This window comes from Schistocerca nitens, chromosome 3, assembly GCF_023898315.1.
Source record: "Schistocerca nitens isolate TAMUIC-IGC-003100 chromosome 3, iqSchNite1.1, whole genome shotgun sequence".
Lineage (NCBI taxonomy): Eukaryota > Metazoa > Arthropoda > Insecta > Orthoptera > Acrididae > Schistocerca > Schistocerca nitens.
This window is the reverse complement of record NC_064616.1, coordinates 76,090,375-76,115,146: the sequence shown is the minus strand read 5'-3', so window position 1 is coordinate 76,115,146 and position 24,772 is coordinate 76,090,375. Positions and strand designations below refer to the sequence as shown.

Genomic DNA, 24,772 nt, shown 5'->3' with positions numbered 1-24,772 from the left:
TAAGGTCATCCGAAGACCAGTATCAGTTGCAAAGCGATTTAGAAAAGATTGCTGTATGGTGTGGAAGGTGGCAGTTGACGCTAAATAAGGAAAAGTGTGAGGTGATCCACATGAGTTCCAAAAGAAATCCGTTGGAATTCGATTACTCGATAAATAGTACAATTCTCAAGGCTGTCAATTCAACTAAGTACCTGGGTGTTAAAATTACGAACAACTTCAGTTGGAAAAACCACATAGATAATATTGTGGGGAAGGTGAGCCAAAGGTTGCGTTTCATTGGCAGGACACTTAGAAGATGCAATAAGTCCACTAAAGAGACAGCTTACACTACACTCGTTCGTCCTCTGTTAGAATATTGCTGCGCGGTGTGGGATCCTTACCAGGTGGGATTGACGGAGGACATCGAAAGGGTGCAAAAAAGGGCAGCTCGTTTTGTATTATCACATAGTAGGGGAGAGAGTGTGGCAGATATGGTACGCGAATTGGGATGGAAGTCATTACAGCAAAGACGTTTTTCGTCGCGGCGAGATCTATTTACGAAATTTCAGTCACCAACTTTCTCTTCCGAATGCGAAAATATTTTATTGAGCCCAACCTACATAGGTAGGAATGATCATCTAAATAAAATAACAGAAATCAGAGCTCGAACAGAAAGGTTTAGGTGTTCATTTTTTCCGCACGCTGTTCGGGAGTGGAATGGTAGAGAGATAGTATGATTGTGGTTCGATGAATCCTCTGCCAAGCACTTAAATGTGAATTGCAGAGTAGTCATGTAGATGTAGATGTAGATCAGTCACAATCCAGTGGGAGTCATAGTCGCAGATAGCTCAACCTCTAGCTCAGAGTCAGTCAGTATCTAGCGACCACAGTAATGTACATAGCTGATTTGTACTTCACCAGCAGTGAGGCTAACATGGACTGTTACGAAGAGCTTGTACCACAACATCTGAACTATCTTAAGTAACTTCTTGTTCTTGTGAATAAAGAACCCTGTTAATACATGCGTGCAGTTTGTGTTATAGAAGATGATACTGGCCACCAAACAACATCCTCTCCTTGCTTTCCATGGGACAAGCCTACATTGACTACATGACAACACAGAAACTGGCATCGCATATAATTCAGTGCAGATTTTGCTTGCTTCTCTTGTGTTTTAGCTTGCAGGGGTGCTCATTTCTCACTGCTAATGTGGTGTCATGTTCTTGCACATATTCCAGGAGGGGAGCTGCAGAACTAATCCAATTTCTCTTTTCAGAGGCTTTGCTTAAGTTTTACTATAATGTATTTGTCTAAACTATGGTTGCCCCACCTGTTCCACTGCCTGCCCCTACCTCACAGCAGCAGACAGCCAGTGTGATGGATCTAACAGAAGTTTTTCAGTTTCAGAACCAACAAATTGCTGCCTTGCTGACAACGGTTCAACAACTACTGGCTGCACAAGCCGTGTCGGCCGCATAGCAGACAAACTGACTGGCCCAAGAAGTGCCGCCAACCAGCATACCAACGTTCTGGCAATTTAACAACACCGAAGAGGAATGGTTCCAATACCTGACACAGTTTCAAGCACATTGTGAAGTTCACTGAGTTCAAGGTACTATAAAGCTACAATACTTTCTTTTGAATGCGGGGTCTCCAGTGTTCAGGTTAATACAAAAACTATTTCCAATGGTGTCTCCTAACAAACTCAGTTATGACGAAGTAACCACTGCATTAACTCAATACTATGGCTAAAATGTCCAAGGAGCTGCAGCTAGATATCAGTTTTTTCATTCGCAGAAAAAGCCAGAACAGATGCACCATCAGTGGTATACAGAATTAACAGGCAGACTAGGAAGTGTAAATTTAGGTGTGGTTGTGGCAACTTTTACAGTGTTTTAATGATTAGATTCAATGTCCCAGATACAGGAACAGGTCCTTAAGTACTCTGATCCAGCACTTCCTCAGATTAGATTAGAGATTAGATTAGTTTTTCATTCCATAGATCCGTGCTGAGGAGATCCTTGTGGATGTGGAACATGTCAATATTTATTTATTTATTTATTTTTTACGCTGAAATAACTATACTAATAGTATGGATATATACAATCCATCATTTGTTTCTATTAAAAAATTCGTCAATGGAGTAGAAGGAGTTGGCCACTAGTAAGTCTTTCAGCCTCCTTTTAAACTGATCTTTATTTGTAACTAAATTTTTTATGTTTGCTGGCAAATTATTGAAGATGAGTGTTCCTGAGTAGTGGACCCCTTTTTGAACTAAAGTAAGTGGTTTTAAGTCCTTGTGCAGATCATTTTTGTTCCTGGTATTGTATGTATGAACTGAGCTGTTTGTTGGAAGAAGAGATATATTATTCAGGACAAATTTCATTAAGGAGTAAATATATTGAGAGGCAGTAGTTAGTATACCCAGCTCTTTGAAGAGGTTTCTACAGGACGTCCGTGAATTTACTCCACAAATAATACGTATTACACGCTTTTGAACTCTGAAAACTTTTGTTTGAGTTGAAGATTTACCCCAAAATATTATACCATAAGACATTATGGAATGAAAGTAGGCAAAGTATGCAAGCTTTTTCATTTTTATGTCGCCTATGTCAGCTAACACTCAAATTGCCAAAGCATTTCTGCAGTTCTGTGGTGTGCTCCTCCCAACTGAATTTGTTATCAAATTGTAATCCCAGGAATTTAAGACTGTCAACCTCTTCTATCTACTCTTCTTCATACTTTATGCATATGCTGGGTGGAAACCTCTTACAGGTTCTGAATTGCATATAGTGAGTCTTTTCGAAGTTTAATGTCAGTGAGTTGGCTTTCAACCATTTATTAATATCCATGAAAATATCATTAGCAGATCTTTCTAGAACTACACTCAACATACTATTTATTGCAATACTTGTGTCGTCTGCAAACAAAACGAACTCTGCTTTTGGCAGTGTAACTGATGAGAGATCATTAATGTACACAAGAAAAAGCAATGGCCCTAAGATGGATCCTTGTGGGACAACACATGTAATTTCTTCCCATTATGATGATGACTGATGACTTAATTCACTAGTTCCTTGCACTGACACCCTTTGTTTCCTGTTCGCGAGGTATGACTTGAACCATTTTGCAGCACTGCCCATGACACCATACAATTCTAATTTATTTAAAAGGATGTTGTGGTTCACACAATCAAATGCCTTTGACAAATCACAAAAAAACTGCTACTTGTAATTTGTTATTTAATGAATTAAGTACATTTTCACTGTAGGTGTAAATAGCCTTCTCGATATCAGAACCCTTCAGAAATCCAAACTGTGTTCTTGATAATATGTTATTTGTGGTCAGATGGTTGAGAAGCTGCCTGTACATTACTTCTTCTAAAATTTTTGAGAATGCTGGCAAAAGTGAAATCGGTCTGTAGTTTGATGGTATGTCTTTGTCCCCTTTCTTGAATAGAGGCTTAACATCTGCATATTTTAGCCAGTCAGGAAATGTCCCAGTTATAATTGACTGGTTACACACGTAACTTAGAATTGTACTAAACTCACAAGAACATGCCTTAATTAACTTTGTCGATGTTTTGTTGCAAATCTTAGAGCAATATAATTTGGGTACCATAGCGGCCGAAAAGTTTCACTAGGCCTCGATTTGTCAGGTCGAGTCACTCCTTGTTCATGACCACCCAAGCAGCCACAACAATGAGCACGTACACAGCCGCATTGACAGACTCGTCAACATGCCTGTGAACTTAGTGAAGACCTGTCCTAAACATTTTGCTCACCATAAAAGACAGGATCACCCATCGTGTAAGGCAACGTGTTACACGTGCAGAAAAAAAAGGCCATGTCCAAGCAGTTTATTTGCAATGGTACAAAGATGCCAAATTCGTCTGCTCCCAGAAAAAATAAGCTTGTGCACATGCAGTGTGACACTGTAAATTTCAAAACCTACAACAGGTTCTGCCAAAAGTAAGATTAAAGTTGTGCCTCATTCTTGCCCTAGTGCTTTACAACAATGTTCTAACAAACCATTCATCTCGTTAAGCACTGCTGGTCGTCATGTGAACTTTCAGTTAGACACAGGTGCCTCAGTAACTTCGCTTAATCGTGCCACATATGAACAGTTAGGCTCACCACACCTTTCTAAATCTAGCAAGCACCTCACTGCTTACAACGGACAAGAAATTCCAGTGCTTGGACAGTGTAGTTTGCCTGCCACTTACAAATCTCACACTAGGGCAGTGAATTTTACTGTGTTTAAATCAAGAGACAGTGAGAACACATTTGGTTTAGATGCCTTTGATTTGTTTGGACTTAGCATCCACAAGGATGTGCTTTCCATATCGGCTTTTGCACTGAAAGACAGTGTCGATAGATTGTTTCCTGAACTATTTTCAGAAGGAATGGGAAAAGCTAATAACTTTGTAGCACATGTTACACTGAAAGACAATGCACAGCTTACGTTTTTCCACGCCCACCCCATTCCAATTGCTTTAAGAGACAAAGTAGCAAGCGAACTGAAAGAATCACAAGATAATGGTCTAATTGGTCCCAGTCAAGTGAGTCAAAAGTCAAGTCCTCTCGTTTTGTTGCCTAATCCTCCTGGTCGCATTTGCATTTGTGTTGACTTCAAGTCTACAGTCAACCCACAGACAGTAGTTGACACTTATCCATTACCTCGCGCTGAGGAACTCACAGACAGGCTTGGTGCAGGATATTACTTTTCTAAGATAGATTTGTGTGATGCCTACTTGCAAATTCCATTAGATGAAGAATCACAGAAAAACTGTTTGTTGTAAATACACACTTAGAACTGTTCAAGTATTTGTGTTTGCCCTTCGGCAATGCTTTCGCACCTGCCAATTTCAACATTACTAGGAATAGCTGACTGTAAAAGTGCCATTTTGTTCAGACTATCTCGACAATATTTGTTCAAACTACCTCAACGATACTGTCGTCTCAGGTCGTACACCAGAGGAACACACTGCCAATTTGCGTACTCTCTTTCAAGTGTTGTCAGAAGCAGGACTCAAGTGTCATCTCAAAAAGTGTGACTTTTTTCAAACTGACCTACAGTACTTAGGTGATGTGATAAACTGTCAGTGTGTGCATACCCTCCAATCTCATTTGCTTGCCATCCGTGATCTGCCTGTTCCTCGCAATGTGTCAACTGCAGTCAGTACTAGGCAAGATGACATACTAAGTTCAGTTCATACCAAATGCCACTCAGGTTGCGGCTCCATTGCATCGCAAAAATGTGCCTTCTGCATGGACTGAAGACTGTCAAGACGCCTCTGAGAAACTCAAAAATGCTTTGCTTCATGACAGATGTTTAGTGCATTTTGACTGCCAAGCCAGTAGTTTTGCAAGTCAACGCTTCTTCCTACAGAATCGGCACTGTGCTTTCGCACAGAATCGGTGGACAAGACAGACCTATTGCCTTTGCCTCAAAGTTGTTAACTAAAACTCAGTGCAATTATTCACAAATTGAAAAAGAAGCTCTCGTTATTGTGTATGGTATGACAAAATTCCATCACTATTTATATGGTCGCAAGTTCTATTTAGGGACAGATCACAAGCCTCTGCAGTCCTTGTTTCACCCGTCAAAGCCGGTTACTGCACGCACTGCTCAAAAATTGCAACACTGGGCTTTGTTGCTTTCACAGTATCAGTATGAAATTGTGTACAGACCTACAGCAAATCATGGCAATGCTGATTCCCTATCTCACCTTTTGATAGGCCCAGACTCTGATTTTGATGTATTTGCCATGTCTTGTCAGATCAATACACAGGACTTTGAGTTGCTGGAATCTTTTCCCTTGCATTAAGAAAAGTAGCACAGGCCATGGAAGCATATCCAGATCTTAAGATTTTGTTGCATTACATTTGCACGTCTTGGACTCGTTCATTGAACAGTACCCACCACTCAGTTGTGCGCCAAATTTTTGCGCGTCAGCATAACCTTTGAACTCAACAATCGCATGTGCTTATTCCCAAAGTGTTGCAATAGGATGTTTTGCGATTGCTCCACCAAGAACATTGGGGAATTGTTCGCACTAAACAGGTAGCATACCGGCACTGTACTTCATAGGGCATGGATGCCCCATATTGAACAGATGCTGTTGGAGTGTTGCACATGCGCAGAAAACCAATCCACTCCAACACAGACATTTTCAGCTTGGCCTAAGATTCAATTGCTACGGCAACGAGTGTACATTGACTTTGCAGGACCATTTTGGAACACTCATTGGCTCACAGTGGTAGATTCTTTTAGCAAGTTCCCACTTGCTGTGCCTATGAACTCTACCACATCACGTAATACCATTTAAGCATTTTCTTTTGCATAGAAGGTTTGCCAGAAGTACTTGTGTCGCACAACGGCTCACAGTTCACTTCACATGATTTTGAACAGTTTTGTCACCTAACAAGTGCTCCGTTTCACCCACAGTTTAATAGAGAAGCAGAATGCTTTGTACGCACTTTCAAACAGCGGATGGCCAATCTTCGCACCACCCGTACATGGGGACAGGTGCTGCAACTCTTTCTCGCCTCTTATCGCTCCCACCCATGGGACAGACCATCACTGGTGGAACTCCTGCATGGCTGCCACCATTGGACGCTGCTACACGCACTGCAGCATCCGGCGCCACCAATGGGCCACAAGTATCGCTTTGCGCCGTGCGATCTTTTTGTTTTCAGGGTTTATGGCAACCGTGGGTGCTGGGAAAGAGGCATGATCCAGCAACTCATTGGCTCTTCTGTGTATTTGATTGCAGGTCCCGACGATTTGCAAAGCCACCACCAGAACAAAATTCACACACGTCATTTGCCCCGTGATTCTACTGCTTTTCTTGCGCCAGATTCATGGCTTCATGGTACGGTGCAGCCTACACAGCTGCCTGCTGGTACCACCAGAGCACCCCAGGAGGAGGAGATGGATGATGTGCACTCACCCCCGTTGTCCCCACTCACTGACCCAACGAACCTCAACCCATCATTGCCCCAGAACATGCCCTCACGCCTTGACATGTGTCCTGGCAGCAGTTTTCCAGAGGATGTTCCTGTGGTCTAACAAGCCAGATGGCAGGGTATGGTCGGGAGTATGCCATCCTCCACAGCTACAGCTCCCGGCTCATCTCTACGTATTGCAAGAAATTTAACACAATCGCTGAAGATGGCCACACAATGCCTGAAATCTGGAGTGAGTCTTCCTCTCTCATGCTGTCAGGGGGACATGAAATGTAGCCTGATGTGTCTATATAGTAGGTAGTAGATTTGGTTTTTAAAAAGTTCAGGTAGCTGTGACTTTTGCATAAGTTGTCATCTTGTCAACTGGATGCATATACTCATAGTTTTTTCTTGCCCAGTATATGACATTTGAGCCACTGTTTTATATTCTTGAATTTTCTTTTCTTTTTTTAAATACTGGGCAAACTGGCCGACATGGATGATGGTGTTCTGTACAATTTACGCACAAATGATGCAGTTAATCACAAGGGCAACTTTTGTGAAGTGACTTTAACAGCTTGCACATTTTAGGTCTGTCATGTAACAGATGATGTGTGTCCAAATCTTAAGCACTGAAAGTGTCTCATGGGCAGAGGGATGTAATGTTTCACATCACACCTATATTCCATTAATCTAACTTTTTCTGGGGAGACGTTTCCTCTAAAAGCTAAGATGAAAGTGCCTCTATCTAATCCATTATTTTTTGTCCCTTTTTGTACCCGTCAGACAAAATGTACATCTCTCTCTGCTGCATTAACTCAAAGCTCCTCATCTGTCTGGAGTGTAACATCTCTGCAAAAAATAGCTTCTTGTACCACGTTTTATGTTTAGTAATAGTCACTGGCATGTCACCCAGTCCTTCAAATACACTCCTGGAAATTGAAATAAGAACACCGTGAATTCATTGTCCCAGGAAGGGGAAACTTTATTGACACATTCCTGGGGTCAGATACATCACATGATCACACTGACAGAACCACAGGCACATAGACACAGGCAACAGAGCATGCACAATGTCGGCACTAGTACAGTGTATATCCACCTTTCGCAGCAATGCAGGCTGCTATTCTCCCATGGAGACGATCGTAGAGATGCTGGATGTAGTCCTGTGGAACGGCTTGCCATGCCATTTCCACCTGGCGCCTCAGTTGGACCAGCGTTCGTGCTGGACGTGCAGACCGCGTGAGACGACGCTTCATCCAGTCCCAAACATGCTCAATGGGGGACAGATCCGGAGATCTTGCTGGCCAGGGTAGTTGACTTACACCTTCTAGAGCACGTTGGGTGGCACGGGATACATGCGGACGTGCATTGTCCTGTTGGAACAGCAAGTTCCCTTGCCGGTCTAGGAATGGTAGAACGATGGGTTCGATGACGGTCTGGATGTACCGTGCACTATTCAGTGTCCCCTCGACGATCACCAGTGGTGTACGGCCAGTGTAGGAGATCGCTCCCCACACCATGATGCCGGGTGTTGGTCCTGTGTGCCTCGGTCGTATGCAGTCCTGATTGTGGCGCTCACCTGCACGGCGCCAAACACGCATACGACCATCATTGGCACCAAGGCAGAAGCGACTCTCATCGCTGAAGACGACACGTCTCCATTCGTCCCTCCATTCACGCCTGTCGCGACACCACTGGAGGCGGGCTGCACGATGTTGGGGCGTGAGCGGAAGACGGCCTAATGGTGTGCGGGACCGTAGCCCAGCTTCATGGAGACGGTTGCGAATGGTCCTTGCCAATACCCCAGGAGCAACAGTGTCCCTAATTTGCTGGGAAGTGGCGGTGCGGTCCCCTACGGCACTGCGTAGGATCCTACGGTCTTGGCGTGCATCCGTGCGTCGCTGCGGTCCGGTCCCAGGTCGACGGGCACGTGCACCTTCCGCCGACCACTGGCGACAACATCGATGTACTGTGGAGACCTCACGCCCCACGTGTTGAGCAATTCGGCGGTACGTCCACCCGGCCTCCCGCATGCCCACTATACGCCCTCGCTCAAAGTCCGTCAACTGCACATACGGTTCACGTCCACGCTGTCGCAGCATGCTACCAGTGTTAAAGACTGCGATGGAGCTCCGTATGCCACGGCAAACTGGCTGACACTGACGGCGGCGGCGCACAAATGCTGCGCAGCTAGCGCCATTCGACAGCCAACACCGCGGTTCCTGGTGTGTCCGCTGTGCCGTGCGTGTGATCATTGCTTGTACAGCCCTCTCGCAGTGTCCGGAGCAAGTATGGTGGGTCTGACACACCGGTGTCAATGTGTTCTTTTTTCCATTTCCAGGAGTGTATATGAAGTTCTTGAGGTTGTCTAGAAGAAGTAGCTTTAACCAACAGTGACATATTTCACATTTTTTTCCAATGTGTTTATTCCTCAAATATATCTTCTACACATTCCATGAAAAATAACGTCTCTGCCACTATAAGAGTATCTCAATCTATTCAAGTACATGTCAGATATTTAAAAGATTGTTTTGTTCCCAGTCTTCTGGTTTTTACCTCTACCCACGGGATATCCACAGTAGGGAAAACAGTTGGATTGTAATCTTCACTGAAAAATCTCAACCTATACACTGTACAGCCAAATCGGTTTTGTGCGTTTCTCGTGGCAAATGCCCACCCTGGTGACACCTGTGCTGATCACGGCCTCTCATATGGAAACCACCCACCTGCAGAAAAGGTCACCTGAGACAATTGCCATTGCCAGGAATCCTGATGCCCCAAGATCAAAGGCACCTATTAAATGGCATGCATTGAAAGCTAGTAGCTCAGGCATCAGAAGTGTGAACTATGTGTACTCAAGGAGCTCTAATCAAAGGAGACATAATGACCCCAACACATCAAGTTGGCTACGCATTGGCTTTTAAGTACATATTTTAAGTCTACGTAGCTATCGTGCACACAGGATCTTTTATGTTGTAGACAGCTGGCATTATTTAAGATGCCCTTCCCCAGTTGGTCTACACTATAGGAAAAATTTTGGAAAAAAGGAGATCAAACCCAAAAGATAACTAAAAATCACTTCAGCCAAAAAAAAAATTCATGAAAAATAAATGGATAAAGAGGTAAGCTAAAGAAAGTAGAACTGAGAGACATAGATGGGTCGATATCAAAGACCACCACCATTGGTTAAGCAAGAAGAGAAATAAGGGTAGTTGGAGATGGTCAATTGCAACACAAGAAACGAAGCAGATGCTGTAATAGCTGTGCTTGCCATGCACAAACTCTCGAAAGTGTCGCGAGTCCCATAGTGGTGGTGGTGGTGGGAGAGACTGTTTGAGATGCACCTGCATTGACTGTCCCGCAGATATTATTTGTCAGGTGTGAAACCAATTGCCACTGACAAGGTATGACACTCATCTCCAATCCAGCTCAGTTAGGACCTTTTTATGTCCATTGTTCCCACACCGTTGTTACGCCAAGCTACATGGGTGTAAGTGACATATCATTCCTTGTAGACATACTGAACAGTTAATGTTGATACATCAAACTGGAACACTTTATTCACAGTGTGGTCAGGAGCACATCTGAACACGGCAGCTCCTTTCTGCTATTCTGCCACACAAACTGTGCCAATTCCATAACCTCGGCTGGCACATAAATTCCACTTCACTAACATATCTTACATAAGCAGAGGAGTGTCACATGACAGGATGATACCAGTTCTAGACCATCTACGGCACTCCAAAGTGACCAGTGTGCTCTTTTAATGGGGTGAATAATATTTTGTCCATTTAGTTTACCTTTTGTATTCACTCATCACAATCAACATGGTGACTAGAAGAGACCTTCCCACAAGTCATCTACTTTAATAATAGAAGATCTTGTATAAATTTTTCCAGTGACTGTACACATTAGTGGGTAACTGAAGATTTAAAGCAGGAATTTAGATAAAACGTACTAGTTTTGTTTTTCCTTTTTCTTTTTTCTTCTTCTTCTTCTTCTCCTCCTCCTCCTCCTCCTCCTCTCTGTTAGCTGTCCTTCACCAATACATACTGAGATTTAGTTGTATTTACTTTGGGAGTGCTCTGCCCCAAAATTCAATCAAATGATTTATGGAATGCCAGAAACTTTATTTAAAAGGCACCATGCTTCATCATTTGGTACACAACACTTCTTTCATCTGCACCATCCCATCCATCCTCCTGTGAATATTGGATCCATCTACAGCAACTGCCCACCACACAAATTAAAATGATGAGCATAACAATATTATCCTGCTTCCCCCCCCCCCCCTTTCTCTCTCTCTCTCTCTCTCTCTCTCTCTCTCACACACACACACACACACACACACACACACACACACACACACACACACACACAAAATTTCATATGGCTTTTGTATGCAATCAGCATTATATGGCAGAAAGTGGCACATTTGTAGAAGTCAAAATTTTGAATTTCCGGATATAATCCGAAACAGAGAAATTCTGTCATATACAGGATGAATCCGAGTATTTTGGTACATGGAACACACGGTCTCTGATGGCTCATTATAGAGTAACTGAACTGCATTTAGTTTGATTTCTTACACCCATTTATTGCACTACTCAAAAAATCTGCACAACAACGCAAATGTCGACAGTATGCACTATTTTTCTTGTTTGGAAACAAACTTATTCCATTCACTAATGGTACCTGCTACTGACAACAATAGAGTCCACATTACTCTTTGCCCACAAGCTTACAATCTGTTCCGTTTGGTTCTGTCTAAGGTTTCCCCCCTCCCCCTCCCCCCACCGGCACTGCTGGTGGTACGTTAACAGTGCTACACAGCAGTGTTGATAGGTCTACTGGTGAAGAGTTGCCCAACATGCACCTTGTGTGTGGGTCCACTCAAGGCAGTGGAAGAGCGGCACAATGATGCTATGCTCAGCTGTTCCTGCAACAACGGCAACCGCATCACAATACTGAGGTTTGCTGCAGTACTCTGCATTCTCTGTTGTACAAGGGGTGGTCGAATAGTTTCTAGCCCAAGACAGTCACCTTAATGTCTTGCACCAGCAACACCAGCTACTTTTATGGTGATTCATTAGTTTTGACTTTAGGATGCGTTGTACACCATAGTGTAAGCAAAATGGCGAATATCGAGAGAATCAAGGACCGTGGTGCAATTGAATATCTTCATTTGAAGGGAATGACGCCCAAGGAAACTGCAAAGGACATGCAGAATACACTTAAAGACAGTGCTCCACCTTGTGCAACAGTGAAAACTGGCTGTCTGACTTCAAACATGGAAGAACGAGTGTGGAAGATGCACCAAGGAGCGGAAGGCCTGTCACCGTTGCCACTGATGAAACAATGACTGCAATTCCTGATATGATTTTGCAGCATCATCGAACAACGTTACAGCACACTGACACCCCATTTTGAATCTCCAGTGGGAGTGCTCATGACATTGTTGTGGATATTTTAGGAACACAGAAAGTTTCATCTCGATGGGTCCCAAAAGACTTGAAAGCAAATCAGAGACACCTGTTGTGTTATAAAGAAATTGTCCACCAATTTGAAGTGGATGAGGACAGCTTTCTTGCAAGGTATGTGACAATGGACGAAACATTGGTTCACCCTTTGGTCCAGAGACAAAACAACAATCACAACAATGGACACATCCTTCATCCCCTACCCCAAAAATATTCCGGGTGCAAAAACCAGCCGGCAATGTGATGGCGCCGGTCTTCTGGGATGTGGAAGGGGTAATTATGGTGGATTACTTGCAAAAAGGCATGACTATTAACACATCATACTACTGCACCCTCCTGCACTGTTTGAGAGAAGAGATAAAGAAAAAAAGGCGCAGAAAATTGGCGTATGGAGTTCTTTTGCATCAGGACAACACACCAGCACACACAGCCCTCGCAACACTAGAAACTCTGTGTGATTGTTGGTTCACATTGTTATGTTATCCACCATATTCTCCAGATTTGGCTCCATCAGACTTTTTTCTTTTCCCAAATCTAAAAAAAAAAAGACCTCAAAGGATGACGATTTGACAATGATGATGCAGTGATTCATGCTGTCAACGCTTGGTTGGACTCGAAACCAAAGACCTTTTATTTGAATGTTTTGTATTATGTTGAAAAATAAATTGGTATTACGAAATTTCTGTCATTCTTTATTTGTTAGGCTAGAAACTTTTGGACCCCCCCCAATATGTTTTGATGACTGCAAATTAAAGGCTTTTTCACTGTTATGAACATATTTTCGTAGAAACAGAGGACACTGCAGAAATAAACAAAATAAATTATAATCACGTCATTACTCAGTAACGAGCTATCGTACACCATGGGTCCCTTATGCCAAAATAATCAGAAAATATCCCTGAACAGCCTCCGAAATTTTGTCAGTTCATTTTGTATACAGATTTAATGTTGATAACATTCATTTGTATGTTCTCCCTTCAGATAACAATACTTCTCACCCATGAAAGATATTCACAGTTGTGAATACAAACAACCATCAGCTGTATAAGGGAATGGTGACAATGAAAATTTGTGCTGGACTGGAGCTCAAACCTGGATTTCTCACTTTAAGTGAGCAGTCACCTTAACAGCTTTGGCTAACTCATGGCCAGACCCTACTTGCCCCAAGTGTTACTGTTCCTGCAGCACAACCTGTACTCGTACCCCACATTATGAAATTCCCATACAGGGGAGGAGATTTCAATTAAAAGTCGCTGCCTAATATTGAGGGATAAGTTCGATACTGCTGTGCCTGTATTTTTAAGAAGAATGATGCAATGTTCCATCTGACATGCACAGGCAGTGCAATATCGTACTTCTCACCCATATTTACATTAAGCACACTAGTTTAGGCCAATTTCAAATCGAATCATACAGGAAACGTCAATTCATGATCTTTATTTTTTCTGGAGCGAATATATGTTAGACCTCTACATCATATGTGTTAAGAAATAAAAGATTTTCATTTTATCCTCTCTCTCTCTCTCTCTCTCTCTCTCTCTCTCTCTGTATATTTTGTAAATATACTCTTAAAACAGTAGAGAACTAAAAAAAATATAGCCAATAAACAAAAAGTACTGGAGACCTGATAGATGTTTTACTTTAAAGCTCCCTCTTTATATGTTCAAATTTAGTTCACACACACACACACACACACACACACACACACACACACACTTATGGGCTTTCTTTTGACTTACTTATAGATTTAAGAGGAAAATACAAAAATTTTAATTTTTTTCCTACTTAATTTTTTTTTTCCTGATTTGGAAAGTCACAGAATGCTAACTTCCTTGTTATATTATCAGATACAACTTATCAATTATAAACAAAATCTTCTCTGCTCCAGCGATCTGTATTACGTAAATATTTATTACTAAACATTTTTTAATAAATCACATTTTCACAAATTATTTACTCAAAATCCCTCATCACAAAACTTATGAAAATGGTACAATATATTGTTCAGTTAATGTGTTGGCTCTTACTGCAATCAAAGTGGACAACATTTTTCTGGGTGAAGTGTTGGAAATTTTTCAACATTCTGCATATTTCACATTACTGACTTTCTACTGAAAAATATGCATGTCGACAACAGTTTCCAGCTCTCTCCTGTTACTAACAAACGTATATGAAGTTGCACATGAATCATTCTGCATGAAGTTTTGTGTTTGGTTTGAACTTTTAGTTCATACAAGGTCAGTGAGGAAATACAGTCGTGAAAGGATGAGGTGTTTGAACTACGAAAAAAGAAACAAGCAGATGGTGTTTAAGAAAAGTGAAAAATTCTGCACAATTGTTGAAAATCTGTGAGACGTACTGCAGAAATATCTTGGTCCTCAAGTAACTGTGTTACCATCACATCCATTGTTCAGGACTCACTATATACACTACAACTAGAAATATAGTGATAACCCACCTGAATGATTAACATCACTAAAATGTGAAACTGAAGAATACAGTGCAGACATTTATACTTCTAGGTGTGAAGTTGTTGATGAGTTGAATGTTAAAATTTCTGTTGTAGGCCGTAATATACACACTTTTAAATTCCCAGGTAAAATATGAAGCACAAGAAGAAAACAGTATGTACAACGAAAAGTGGAAGAACTTGAAACAAATTTTAGACAAGCAGCCTCTTAAAAACTTTGTGAAGTGAATAATGTAGAACGTGAAGATAGTGACACGTGCACCCAATGTGATCTTGGCAGCCACCTATACTGAGAAAATACAACTACTGACGCTGATACCAGATAGCTACTCCAAGCAGCAGATACAGAGACCCACTTCTTCATATTATTTAATTTCAAAAGCTCATAAAATAAAGAATGAAAGAGATATTTGGGCATACCCATATTCCTACTGTGGGCATCCATCAAAAAATGATATGCTTAATGTTGCTCTGGAATATTATGTAAGTTATGACAAAGAGTGTGACAAGCAAAGTCCTAATCAGGCTGATGTTAACTCTGTTAGTGAAAAAGGTAAAAACATATATGACAATATCAGTAAGAGAATCATACCTCATAAGGAAAAAGGACAACACAAATTTAAAAATTGTTCTCAGAAAATTCTACTCCTTATGACAAAAACGGGTAAAATGCCAGACAGTGAAAAAAATATGGACATTTATTTACTGCACTAATTTGAGGCTTATTTGTTTCATCATAAGTAGTGTCACAGGGAAGAGAAACGGAGATGGATCTGATACTTTTGTGTACATGTCAAGAGCCTCAAGATAAATGTTGGTGCAGGAGTGTGCAGTGTGTCCTGGTGCTGAAGGGAGACTGTTGAAGCATTACACCTTCAGGATACTGACAATGACATAACTTATGCATTGTGAGAGGGAGGAGAGTTGATGAGGAAGACAGTGGACCTACTGAACTCTGTTACAGATGTTAGGTCGGTTTGTTGTTTTGGGGAAGGAGACCAGATAGCGAGGTCATCGGTCTCATCGGGTTAGAGAAGGACGGAGAAGGAAGTTGGCCGTACCCTTTGAAAGGAACCGTCCCAGCATTTGCCCGGAGCGATTTAGGGAAATCACGGAAAACCTAAATCGGGACGGCCGGACGCGGGATTGATCCGTCGTCCTCCCGAATGCGAGTCCAGTGTTACAGATGTTAGGCATTGGGTCGTGAGAGAAGTAGCTCCTCATCATCTCTGCAGGATTCAGAGACAGGCCATAGCAGAAGTAAAATCAGCCACATCCCAGAATGTCGACACATTAGTTCTACATTTCGACTTTGCTGAGAACTGGTCTGCTGCTTTGCAGAACAAAATTCAAAGTTGCCACTGGCACACATCAAAAGTGTCAATATTCACATGCACACGTGTTGCTCACTTCCTAGGAACATGACACTGTTTTGCTATTGTCAGCGATGATCTCATTCGTGACAGTGTACATGCATGCATTGCTGCCAGCATGATAACTGCTGACATAGCATCTACAGGCCATACATTTCCTAAACAGGTGTATGTGACTAATGGTGCATCATCTCATTCTAAAACCAGCTTTCAGTTTTATGAGCCTGGAAAACACTGCACAGTAAGTAAGACAAAAAAATTGATCTTTAAAGCTATGGGTCATGTAAAAAGGGCATGTGAGGGGATAGGAGGTCTCTGTAAACATGTCACAAGATCCAATTTCCAGTATGAAGCTGTTGATGCTAAAAGAGACGCTACTGGATTCGTACCAACCATATCAAAATTACTACACGACATGAAACTCTGACTTCTAAACTGAAGCACATTAGGGGAATTGCATTTTAAAAAAAGAGACAATAGTGGTCTGCTATGAAACCAGTAGTAGAAATTCAGTCAGGTCACTGCTGGGTTGCATCCCAGACTGGCACATTATACATTGCAAGAACACTTCTCCAAGAAATACGGCCTGTTACTGTGTGTGAAATGCATAGACCTTAGTACACTTTATAAGACTTTGTTGTGAGCAACTTCATTTCTTGTATGTATGACATTCAATGGGACAAATAATTAGTGTCCCTCATGAACTGCAAGATGTAACTGTCTCCTTCATGACACCACATGGTGTGGCAAATTCTTTCCAAAGGTCATCAGCAACATGTAAGTTTGCAGTTCCCATTTCCCAAGTACAGCTCTTGTTGGATCATCCTTGTCCATGTGCAAATTCAACTTGGCTATACAAGTAAAAAGCAAATGAACTCTTTGCAACAGTGCTGTGTTGATTGTTACAGTGTAGACAATTTTAATTTATGGAATGTCATAAAGAAGTAAAATCATGACAGAGGACAATAAAAATTTGTGAATAATATCAGAAAAAGAAAAATTATACACATGAAAATTTATTTTCTATATCTCATTTTTTTATAAAATGCATGAACAAAACCAACAATTGTTTTCCCACTCAGTTTTTCATTCATTTACTCAACATAAGGAATCAACTTAAAATTTGAAGTGTCCGGGATTTTTCAACATTGAGAATAGCTAGCTCTAACATAAAAATTTCGTAACTTTTGCACTACAAAATATTGTCCACTCTGACTGTACCTTCTGTAAGTACAATGACCAACAAACATACCATGCAATTTTTAGAATATTCAGGATGGCGGTTTTAGGGAAAATTTATAAAGAATCACAAAATTTCAGTCTCTCTTATCTTCATGTAGAAATATTTTGACAGTTTAAGAATTTCAGACATTAATGTCGTAAGTGACAGTTGGCAGTCTTTCCACTTTCTCATTTCTCGGGCAAGTTAACATTTTGTGACAATTCAAATCTTCAAAACATAATTTTTGAGTTTGTTAAAAGTTAAAAATTTCAGTAGTTTAGTTTTCCAAATTAAAGAGGAAAAAACTCACAAGTGTGTGTGTTAATAATGTATAATAGTACTGTGAACAAGGTTTTTACTAAAAATAATTTCAGATCTCTATCACGTGTAATTTTTTAATTATAATTTTTTTTTTTTTGTTTTCCCTTTTGTTGCGACATTTCCACAAATACTCTCATTTAGAGAGGTCTATAACATTTTAACAAATCATCAGAAAGTCAAAATATAGTATGAGAGTGTCTTATAGCCTTCAACACTTTTTTTTTCCAGAAAGCTTTGAAATAATGGTGTGACATATTCACTCTTGATCTGTATTATTTGAGATGAAATCACACTTTATCGTAACTGAATCCCATTTGTGAGCAATGAGCAATACATTGCACTGTCGGCTGTGAAATGAGTGGTGCAGCAAATCCTGCTCTACAATGAGCACTACCTAAGCCCCCCCCACCCCCAAAAAACAAAGGTTACTACTACCAGTCATGACAGAAATACACAAAGAAGTGTGCCACAATGTGCTGATGAAACAATAAACAGGAACCGCTTCAACAAATATTTCTGTCAGTTCAATTAGCTGACACATATGTGGTAAAGCTTATTAAGCATAATAAATTGTTTTCCAAATGTAATAAAACTGTTTTCCAAACACAATCCTGGTAATTCCACTGCATCTTCTAACAAGAAGCACTTCATTTTAATGTTGCAGAAGGAGAGACAGCAAAACAGTTATATGTTTAGTCTAAACTTAAAATTAGTTTCCCATAACTTGACATATACAGTGCAGAATGCAATTCAACTTTCTAATAAATGTTTCATGCTTTTCTCTTCACTAATGTCAAGAACTAATGTGAAAATGAAACTGGGTGACTGTGACAAGGGGTGCCACACGAAACACAACCTAACAGGTGAATGGGACTAAGAAGGTTGTGCCTGGTTCACGGAAAAAAAAGGGGTGGGGGTGGGGGGACACAGCATTACCTCACTAAGAGCATTTTTGTTTCCTATGGGGTTGATACGGAAAAAGTTTCAGAAGTAATGAACAGGATGGCAGTAGAAAGTGCTAACACTAAAGTACATGAAGAGTAGTTTATTTTATTTATTTATTACATTATCTGTTATATATTCAAATGAACTACACAATGGTATTAAGTAATTCCACATATACTACATGAACTCACTGTCTTTTATACAAATTGTTTTATTTTACTGTATCTACATTTTCATATGAATTTATGTAACCATATAAAATGCAGTTACTAAAGATATGCTCTTGTGGGTTAGCACTTCCTTCCACTGACCCCTTCAAATGAAATATAATACATGAGCATGTTCACATGGTGCACTGCTTGGCAGGAACAAATTTCAGCAGCAGATTCCCTATCTGGATGAGCCCTGGATAAATAATCATCTAACCCGTGACAAATAGTAGATTCAGCAGATGTTACAATAAAGCAGACTGACAACTGAGAGCACCAGAACACAGAAAAGTTTCCTCAAGAAATCATTGCTGGAATTCTGTGATTTACCTACGGCAATTCGCATTGACAGATCAATTATACTAACTACATTGCAGCCACTTCACATTGTTTAACATGAGTATGATCGTGGACAAACAACAGATGTGCACTTATGGTGTCTGTGGGTGTTGTGTTGTATGCAGAAATTGGTATTAACACACTTATTTAATGACACGAACCGAATACGATGAATCACGAGTCAGTTGTCAACAGTTAATAAGAATGCTCGTTCATAATTACCTATGGTTCATAAATAAAGTTAATTGGTAATTTGTTTTATTAGGTTAACCACATTGTTGGAATTTTCAGAAACATCGGAAATAAGACAGACAAGCAGGTTACTGCAATGACAAATGTATATCTTGGACAACACTACATGTCAATCTATTATGGTGATCATATTTCCATGTTGAGATTCACTGGCTTCGCCAAGTCACAAGCAAACTCGCGTTCCACCCTAAACCAGACCTCAGGCTACACTATGCATCAGTCTGTCTGCAAACAAAGTTCCCCCCCCCCCCCCCAAATTCATTGGCTTCGCTAAATCTCAAATGAATCACCACATGCCAACATAACTTAGGCATCAGGGTTCGCTACAGTCAGCCTCTCAGCACATCTAGTTTTCTTCACACTCTTCGTATATAAAATAATATGCCAACATCAACACACAATGCATGAGCCATGGACACCACAAAAGCACTCTCATTGACAAACTATCCACCCATACAAATGGCAGCTGATAAACTGTGGTTGAAGGGCAATTGCACCAACCAGTCAAACCTCATGATGTATGCCTTATTGTGGTTGACTACAGTAGCAGATACAAAATCTGCGCCATCTGAAGTCTCTTCAGATCAGCTTTTGTAGTTACATATGCACAATCTAAATGCAAAATCTCCTTTATTTCTACAAACCCCTGTTCTCAACCTCTTCTAGTCCTCTCTTCAATCTGACATTGGCGCCTCTTCTGTTCCTAGCCCATTACACATTTCTGCGTCAACACCAGCCGTGCATCCCCTCTTATTTTACTATCATATTCAACTTTGAATTTTGATCCTTTAGTTATCTCTTTCAACTCTAGATCTTCCAGCATTTCCCTGTGCTTTTTCCCCAGAATATCTTTCCTAGTAGGCCTTTACGCTGCCATCCCGACTCCCCGAATACGTGCCTACTGCAGAGCTGGTTGAATCTATCGATACTGGATGCTGATAACATAATGATGTGGTGTGTGACATATGTATACAAACAGAGATGGAACAGGAAACTAATAATATTTATTTTGCATCTGTATTATTTTTTTGACTGTAGGTTGGTTGGTTGGTTGGTTTTGGGGAAGGAGACCAAACAGCGTGGTCATCGGTCTCATCGAATTAGGGAAGGATGGGTAAGGAAGTCGGCCGTGCCCTTTCAGAGGAACCATCCCGGCATTTGCCCGGAGTGATTTAGGGAAATCACGGAAAACCTAAATCAGGATGGCCGGACGCGGGATTGAACCGTCGTCCTCCCGAATGCGAGTCCAGTGTCTAACCACTGCGCCACCTCGCTCGGTGACTGTAGGTTGTTGTTGTTGTTGTTGTTGTTGTACAGAATGATCTGTAGCATAACCCAAAATACAGGTTAGGTTACAAGGTGAAAGTTTCGTTCTCTCTCTCTGCCTGTGAGTCGAACATGTCAAAAAAGTACTTTCATGTTAGACTAGGGAAAACTTTACAACCCCCCCCCCTCCTCCCGTCTCCCTCTCTCCCCCTTTTTCACTTCCATGTGTGTCACTTAAAACTCCCATATATGCTTCGAACAAAGCACAAGACAAAGCTGGATTGTGTGAGTACGACAGACCTTACTACCTCCGCACAATACCTCTCCCAAAGACAGTCCGTGTTATAAGCGAAGTATACCTCTTCCGATTCCCACAGTCCTCTCCGCTAGTTCTAAAAAGTTTACCATTATTTTCACTTCTCATCTAGCACAATGTACGCTACAGCAATGAGTCATATTTGAGTCCATTTGCAACCAGAATGTTTCAACTTGTTCACTCTCTTTGAGATTGTGGCACAAATACAACCTACCATTTGACCTGTCTGCCTTCACATTCCTTCACCTAGGTATCATTATCAGCACTTGCACTCATAAATACAACTATTTCATAAAAACTATGATCCCCCTCATCATGGTGTTGATGCAGAGGACATCAAGCCTCTCTCTGGTCACACACTCTTTAATTTGTTTCAACTACAAGCATGATGGCCACAGGGCTGTTCTCCAAATTTTAGGACATAATCAGAAACCAATGCTGGCACTGAAACTTCTAAACTGAGTTTTATATTAGCCATCTAGAACTGCTGCACAGGACACAGGTTTGTATAATACACACAATTAAGGGAGACCAAGCTTTAAAATCCTGTCAGTGAGAATGGTATTAAAGAAGGTGTAGACACTTAAAATGAATGAAGAACAAGCAGGACATCATAAATGACCAATTCAAAAGAAGCAACACACCTTAAATTATGGTGCACAATTTGGAGAAATCATGGTAAGTCAACATTTGAATGGTTGGATGAGGCACACTAATCCCTTACTGTGAGTTACTTAATATAACTACTGGGCCACACTGCTCCACACAGTGTACACTAACAAGGGAACCTCCACACCGCACCCCCCTCAGATTTAGTTATAAGTTGGCACAGTGGATAGGCCTTGAAAAACTGAACACAGATCTATCAAGAAAACAGGAAGAAGTTGTGTTCAACTATGAAAAAAATAAGCAAAATATACAAACTGAGTAGTCCATGAGCAAGATAGGCAACATCAAGGAAAGTGTGAGCTCAGGATCGCGGTGGTCCCGTGAGCAGCTGTGGAACGAGAGGTCTTGGGTTCAAGTCTTCCCTTGAGTGAAGAGTTTAATTTTTTATTTTCAGACAATTATTATCTGTAACCAGTGTCGTATTTAATATATCAGACGTGTTTTCCTGTGGAGGAATTGGTCGACATATGACCTTGCGATCAAATGTTTTGGGTTCCCATTGGAGAGCACGTCCTTTCGTCTACTAATCGCACCGTTCTGCGGTGCGGTCGCAAAACACAGACACTAAACGTATTACAGTGAACAGAGACGTCAATGAACGAATGGACAGATCATAACTTTGCGAAAATAAATTTTTCACTCGAGGGAAGATTAGAACCACGGACCTTTTGTTTCACAGATACTCACGCTGACCATGAGACCACGGAGCTCCTCAGCTCACGCTCTCCTTGATGTTATCTATGTCGCACATGGACTACTCACTGTATATTTTGCTTATTTTTTTCATAGTTCCACACAGTTTCTTCCTGTTTTCTCCATTGATCTGTGTTCAGTTTTTCAAGGCCTATCCACTGTGCCAACTTATAACTAAATCTGAGGTGGGTGCGATGGGGAGGTTCCCTTGTAAGTAATCAACAATCCACCACAAAGATTTGCTGACTACATAATTAAAGATTTATGAAAATCTGGAAATGTCTACAATTATATTTTACTAAGAGCAGAAACTCTAAATGCAAAGGCAAGAAAATAAGTACAAAATTAAAAATGGTAAGGTGTAGTAGCAACAATAACATGTGTAACGATGTTGAATGACATCATCAAGAGGGGGAAAAAAAATCAGGTCCCAAAATCCTTAGTAGCAAGGATAAAGAAGTGATATGTAAAGGTACAGGAGTTACATTACACTGCAATATATTTACTTTTTAGGCCATTATTGGAAACTATTAGAACAGGCAACCAACAACTGCTATTTATGGTGAAGCATCCGAATTAACAATGGAATAAATAAACGTTTGACCAAAAGTTACGTGAACAGGTATCTTAGAATGTCTTCAGTAGACAAGCATACATCAAACAGCATTTCATATGCGCTGGAAGTACATACCTGAATTCAACAACAATTCTTCTTCCAATATGATTATTCACAATACTGTTCCTCTTTCGTATGAGATTCGGTTTGTTTATTACATCTTCAAGAACTTCTTTAAGGAACACATCACTACAAATTCTAAAAATACATTTTGGACCACGTTTATCAGTGACACTCCAAACACCGTGTATCAGGCTATCTGAAGAGATGTTTTCCAAATTTGGCAAGTAGTCGGCACGGAAACCATTAAACTTCTCTAACGAGCGTAAATTCAAGTGGAATTCGATGTTACTACTATCATCTCCACCATGTATTTCAACAAATTGTGGTAAAACAGAAGGCAGCTGACTGCACTGGTTCTTCAAGCATGCAACAACCTATAAACAAATAAAATTACATTTACTGACTCAGTTAGTTCAACTTGTTTTTATTTTCTCCTCAAACTACAAAGAATAACTCACGCGGGAAATAACATGCTGTTTCAATTTCAGCGCCATTCTGTGCTAAATCAATATTTACCATTGGCACTGTGGTATACTCACTTTCCGCACACACTTGCGCTCGTGTGTACACAAGTACACACATAGCATTATTAACAGCGCTCCAAAGCATTTCGTCGTATGACAGAAGATATCTATGTATGAATCATACAACGAATATGAAACCACAACAAACAGCTCCTCCAGTAAAATGCGCAGTGACATATAACATCGGCAGCACACGAATTTCCGCAGATGACAGCGACTTTTTCTCTTTATTCTACATTATTTTTCATTTTCATGAGAGCGACTGTTTGCTGTAACTATTTATCTACTATGCTAACCAATGTGAATTGTACCAGTTATTACGATTTCTTGCCTTCTTCACTTTCTATACACGTATGTATAGCCGGAAGAAAAACTACGTAAATATCTTCGCAACCCGCCCCCTCCCCACCCACTCGCCCTCTGTAATTAGTGTATTTTTGTGTTGATGGTCCCTAATGAAGCGATATGTAGGGGACTATAGTGTACTCGTAGATGCATCACTTGTGTCTGGTTCTCAAAACTTTGTTACTATCCTTTCACTGGATAGATGACGTCCAGCTTCAAACCTATTCAGGTCCCGGGAGTAAAAAAAAAAAAAAAAAGAGTATTCACGCTACCTTTCTTTGTTTACGTATCGTATTCCTTGTCAGTCTTATTTGTCATGGATCTAACACGGTTAAGCAATATTCTAGAATGGGTCGCATGAGTACTTTGTGCGCTATCTTCTTCATAGTATGAACACTGACTGCATTTTTCCAGTATCCTACCAACGAACCGAAGTTGATCAACTGCTCTATTTAGAACTGAACGTATGTCATCATTCCAGTTCATATCACCGCATATGGCAACTCGCAGGTATTTTTATAAGTTTACTGATACCAATTCTGACTCATTGATATTGTCACAGCGAAACCAAAATCAAGTTTAAATATAAAGACAGCGTCGACAGTGAAGTACAACACTTAGAACTGAAATTGGCTTTATTAGTGATGCCAACATAGAGCCAGGACCGAACTGATCTCCTGGACAGCGTGTGCAGCTATTTACACACACACAGAATATTCCAGATACACAAACATTTC

At 40.8% G+C, this 24,772-nt stretch overlaps 1 protein-coding gene across 2 annotated transcripts in view; it reads right to left on the bottom strand.

Annotated features, from left to right (window-relative positions):
* LOC126249438 (probable arginine--tRNA ligase, mitochondrial) overlaps positions 1 to 23,757 on the bottom strand; it is a 69,363-nt gene extending 45,606 nt beyond the window's left edge. The window contains exons 1-2 of one of the 2 annotated variants that reach the window (XM_049951090.1): positions 23,706 to 23,757; positions 23,179 to 23,540 (exon numbers count right to left, since the gene is read on the bottom strand). In XM_049951090.1, the coding sequence (XP_049807047.1) occupies positions 23,179 to 23,540; positions 23,706 to 23,753 (410 nt within the window). In that variant the 5' untranslated portion in view covers positions 23,754 to 23,757. Of the gene's footprint in view, positions 1 to 23,178; positions 23,541 to 23,624 lie in introns of both variants that reach the window. The other variant, XM_049951091.1, reaches the window with a different exon arrangement.
* Positions 23,758 to 24,772: the final 1,015 nt, after the last annotated feature.